The 5,547-nt window shown below is 39.2% G+C and overlaps 1 protein-coding gene across 1 annotated transcript; it reads left to right on the forward strand.

Moving 5' to 3' along the window:
• Positions 1-350: 350 nt before the first annotated feature.
• On the forward strand, positions 351-3,972 carry LOC112122291 (programmed cell death protein 4-like; the record flags this gene model as incomplete). Its single annotated transcript, XM_024221124.2, has 4 exons — positions 351-503; positions 1,387-1,494; positions 2,598-2,708; positions 3,746-3,972. Coding segments are annotated over 4 exons (561 nt in total), but the record flags the coding sequence as incomplete, so codon positions are not given.
• Between the last annotated feature and the right edge of the window lie 1,575 nt (positions 3,973-5,547).

Genomic DNA, 5,547 nt, shown 5'->3' on the forward strand with positions numbered 1-5,547 from the left:
TGTGGACCTTGCATTGCTGAACAGACAGTGTCTTCTGAACTACCTGTGATGAAGTGTAAGCACATCATCTGAGGAGGATGGCATTTGTGATTATGTATATTTGTTGGGTTGCCTTGAAATAAGGGGTAAATTTTCTTGGAGTTGGATCTCCCTAGTCACTTATTGTGGGAAGCTATTACTAGCTGACTAAAAGAAACTAGATGTTCTGTCCTCTTGTGTCAAATGAGGGAAGGATACTCGATGATGATGAAGAAGAAGAAGAAGAAATTTGGAACATAGCCTGGCCCACAGAACCAAGTCTTGACATAAGAGAAACTCCTTGTTCTTTCTTCCCTCCTCTGTAGTGAATTTATGTAAATAATTTTGTAACACAACCTTTGCTTTATAGAGCTGCATTGGACCGAGCTACTGTGCTGTTGAGTATGAAAAAAGGTGGAAAGCGTATAGAAAGCGTATGGGGGTCAGGTGGCGGACAGCAATCTGTAAAACATCTTGTTAAAGAGGTAGCTAATTTGTAAAAAAAAAAAACCTGTCGTGTGTGTGTGTGTGTGTGTGTGTGAAAGCTCATGCAGATTGACTGGGAGGGAGGAAAGAGATGCATTAACCCTGCACCTAAATCATATTCTGCTGTTTTGAAATGTGTATTTATTATGAATTAAAGATGTTGACCATTACATTGACTGAAAAGGATGTTTGTCCTCTGTAGTCTTGTTTAGTACTTGGCTTTGTACAGTGAACACCCTAACGATAATACCTGCAATTAAGAGTTTATGATCTTAAAAAGATAGGCTAATGGAAGATAAGAAGCCTGAGAAATCCAGAGGTGGGGATGATTGTATTTAATTAGTCTCTCTTTTGGCCTCATGGTTGGAGGGTAGCTTTTTCAGAAACTCCAATTAGGATGGGGAAGAAACAGCAGCAAGCTTGGGATACGTTCCAGATATTAGTAGAAAATTTAAAGGAAGGAGTCTGTGACTTTGAGGTTGCAAACCTGGCTTAGTTGGAGAATGATAGTGCCACCATAAGTAACAAAAAATGGGAGAAGATTTGGAGAAAAGAAAATGAGTTTGATCTTAGTCATATTAAGCTTGAGTGGCCCATGGGCATTTTATCAAACATAATTTCTAATTATGGGCTGCACGTTAAACATATATGTGTGCAGACACTGCATGTTTTGAAATGGTGTCTGGATAAGTGTTCAGCTTCATACTATCTGTATAGTTAGACATAACTTTTTAATTTAAGATGTGTGTTTATTAAAATACTAGTTGCAAATTTTTTTTAAAATGCATGTCACTAGTTTGTTGCTCGGCTGAGTAGGGGATTTATCACATTAATTGTAAGATTTTAAACTATACCTAGTATTTTTTTTAACAAATCCAATAGATTGATATGTTGCTGAAGGAGTACCTACTTTCTGGAGATGTATCAGAAGCTGAGCGTTGCCTTCAGGAACTAGAAGTGCCTCATTTTCACCATGAACTTGTATATGAAGTAAGACAGAAATCGGACTTCTTTTATTTTTGTAACTTTTTTTTAAATTGTGGATAAATATGAGCAGATTCTAGGTTTTATTTCAGTGTGGACATGCAAGTAATGTAACTGAACTCTGAAGTTCAGCTCCTAAATATTAATGGTATCAGATGTCTAAATTCTCTAAGTACAGTGCATGCTACTTGTGCTTGGGTAAACTGTTGGTGTCTTCAGGAAGATGTAGAATTAAACTGTATTTATTACATGAATGGGGCTGTTACAGGATATTTTGTACTGAAAGAGCCATTTCACAGTTGTCTGCTGTGGAATAATGGCAAGAAAAATCCCATGCTCCGGTTTCGTAGTTTTGTTAAACCTAGATTTTCTTGTTGGTAGTGCTGTGAGCTATTTATTACAGCAGGTTTCAAGCCGATAGATTGCTCTTTTAATAGGTCTTTACCACTTCTGTTAGGTTATACAGTCAATCCTTCACTAGTGGAGGATTGCTCCCTGTAGTATACTTCCTAATATTTTGTCTAATCTATTTTTAAATGCCCTGAGAGAGGGAGGAGAGACTATTCCACAGTCTAATACTGCCTTCTGTCAGTACATTTTTGCTGATATTGAACCTAAATGTTTCCCTTTTTATAAAGTTGCTCCTTCATTCTCAAGAAGCTCCTTTGTCTTGGTGTTTACACCCTTCAAATGTGTGTAAATTTTAATTCTCCATTGTGGTGTCTGTCTGATGCAAATACATGACATCAGAAAGTAGAGCCATCCACACTGCTGCTAACTGATGCCTGAGTACAGGGTCACGTGATTTAGAGTACCTCTAGAAATAGTCCAGAAAGCTTTTGTTCTCTCTCTCCTCTTGCCTGGTGGTCTGTATACCTATGGTAACATCTTCCTTGTTTTCATGCTTCGTATCCTTACCCAAATAATTTTTCCATCACATGCTTTGTTGTTATATTGTAGTATACTAGCATTGAAGGCGCATGTGATAAATACACATTTCTCCATGTGGAAATTTTACAACTCTGTTTGCGGCATTCACTTTTCATTTCTTGTAAAATGTACTTTTTGCACTGTCTTTTAGTTAAACACTTCCTCTTGCTTTATTTTAGGCAATTGTGATGGTTTTAGAATCAACTGGAGAAACAACCTTTAAAATGATCCTTGATTTGTTGAAATCCCTCTGGACGTCTACTGTCATTACTCTGGACCAAATGAAAAGAGTAAGTGTATTTTTCCAAAATATAATTGGAATAGTAATTCACAAAAAAATTGTTGTGTGTTTTCAAACGTCATTCCTGTTTTACACCTTCTCTTAAACTATAGATGGTGATCCATTGTTATCAGTGGTACTGCTATGGTTCTGTTGGCCCTCCGGTGACTTGTACAAATAGGCTATAGCTGATGTTTCCAAGATATAGCAATAAATGTTGTGTATCAAGGGGGTACAAATGAACTTCAACAGTGTTGTCTTGTGGAGCTGCAGAGTTGAGAATAATGTAAAATATGTTCTAATAACAAGGAAACTTTGAGGTGTCTTACTGAATTATGTGGTTTAATTACTAAAAATTTAAATCTTTCATAATGTTGCAATATAAAATAGGGATGTTTCTATGGATCTTGACCAGCCATTCTTACTGAAGTAGCCTTATTTAGATTTACTTGATTTAAAAAAAAATTACTAGGAGTATAAAAACAAAATCATTTAGTTATATCTGAACTAAATTGTGGTTCTGCCATAAGCCCTGAACAAGTGACCGCATATAGCTGTGTTGTCCCACACACTGGGAACCAGTCTATGACACATTCACAATCTAGTTTCCATCTCCTCCCTACCATCTACTCCGCTTCCCTTGCTCTGGGGGGAAGTGATTTGTGTCGGGCACAGATTATTCAGGTGTCCCAGCTGGTGTGTTAGGGAGATGCTTAATGATCAGAGGAATGGTAAAACTCCAGAAACTGCTCCCTCTCTGATGTTACTACCCATGAGATTATACTGTACAGGTAGGTTAGCCTGGTCACAGTCAGGTCCTCTGATTTTGGGGAATCTTAAAATTTAGTTCATCTACCTAGGTAATACTGTGTTCTATAGTGTGGTGCTAACTTGCCGCTGAGGTGGTGTAGATTCCTTGAAATTATTTTTAATATTTTTTAAAAATTAATAAATTACTTGGATTATTATAATCCCCTGAGAGAGTATAAAAGGGTAACCTTTCTTGTAGCAAAATGTGACTTCATTACCCTAACTCTGATATTGCAGGGTTATGAACGAGTTTACCGTGAAATCCCAGATATTAACCTGGATGTGCCACATTCATACTCTATGCTTGAGCGGTTTGTAGAGGAATGCTTTCAGGCCGGAATCATTTCCAAACCACTGAGAGACCTCTGTCCTTCAAGGTACTTTTCGTATAATTATAAACAGAGCTGGTATATTAAGTTTGCCTGACATTTCCCATTATAAGACCCTGTCTTCAGTTGCTTAGAACTTTGCCAAACTTTAAGCATTTAGACTGAAACTTTCCATGCTGGGTGTCTGCCTGAGGCTGACTTCTTTTGGAAAATATCAGCCAAAAGGGTAGAGCAGTTGCTGAGAATGAACCTAGGAAATAATACATTGTTTGGTCAATGTTAAAAAATCATGCCAACTTTTTCTTTGGAAAGCTCTAGAGCTCCCATGCTTTGGACCAGGAATTTGAAATTTGGCAGGAGGTGGCTGCTGTGTCAGGGATGTGTCTTTTGCTATCCCTATAAAAATCTGCCCAAATTTGGTCAATTTATAAGCCTTTGAAAACTCAGTTCACACATGCTCTTATACCTCTTAGATTTTAACAGCTGCATTCCCCAAAGATTCCATCTGCACTTGGCATTCGCCACTCCAGGACTTTCCCTGTAATTGCAGCTCCAGCCTGCTGCAGGCCATGCCTGAACTGAGAGCAGGGAGACAGTCTCAACTGTGTTCTCAAGGAGACCCCCTTTGGGTAGCATGGAGGATGTTGTCGTCTGATTTTGAATGCAGATGGGACAGCAGGGTTAGAAGGAGAACTGGAAATAGCTGTGTGAAGAGATTTGGACAAGGAATTGGGGGTGGGGTGGGGAATGATGACACTGAGATTGGGTGATGAACTGGGGAGGGAGGTCAGGGATGAGTAATATGAGGGAGGGGCAGCAATTGGAGGCCAGGGTTGTAGGGAGAGACTGATCAGATGAGAAGCTGGGAGTTGGAGGAACTGGAACTGGCTGGGCAAGGAGACTAAGCCTGGGAGTCTGGAGGGGTAAGCGTAGGACCTGCTGGGCAAGGGGACTGGGATGTGCAGCTGTAGGGGAATGGGGAAGAGACAGGACTTGGGTAGAAGGGTCAAACATGGGAGGGAGGGGGAAACAGGGGTAGAAGAGCCTATGCCCACTTGATAAGACTTCCTTTCAGAAACTGGAATGGAAACTGAGAATTCCTGAGTCTTGCCATTCCTGTGCTGTCTGAGAGTATCTGTGAAACCCAGTGACAAAGTGTCCAATAGCTTTGTAATGCAGATAACAACCTACTAGTGCTATCAGTTACTCTGTTAGCTCAAGGGGCCAAGCTCTGTGGTGGATCTAAAGGTTTCAGCCCTGCTGATGAACCATAAATGTGTTATGATGCCACATGATGGAATTTGTTTTAAGTGTTCTTTTTTAAAACCTAGGAATTTACACACAACTACATTAAAAGAACATTATTAAGGATGCAAAGTCAAGCACACAAAAGTTAGGAAATGCCAGGAAATGCGCAACCTTAATTTGGCCCCTTGTCCATATGCATTATAATGCAGTCTTTATTACATGGTCATGTTGACTATTTTTTCCACAGGACCCCTGCCTCAGTTAAGACATAAAATAGATAATGCTCATGTAATGAGCAGCTATTCAATATTTTGTTTTATCCTCATTGTTCAGTAGGTGGCCCCATGCCTTATTTCTTGAGCTCTGGGGCATTGAGCTCTTAACACTGTACTCCTCTTTCACTTTTTAAAAAAAGTGAGTTTTGCAAATTATTCTACCTATTCACAAGGCATTGTTACTATG

This window comes from Terrapene carolina, unplaced genomic scaffold (genome assembly GCF_002925995.2).
Source record: "Terrapene carolina triunguis isolate 2854851 unplaced genomic scaffold, T_m_triunguis-2.0 Scaffold12093, whole genome shotgun sequence".
Lineage (NCBI taxonomy): Eukaryota > Metazoa > Chordata > Testudines > Emydidae > Terrapene > Terrapene triunguis.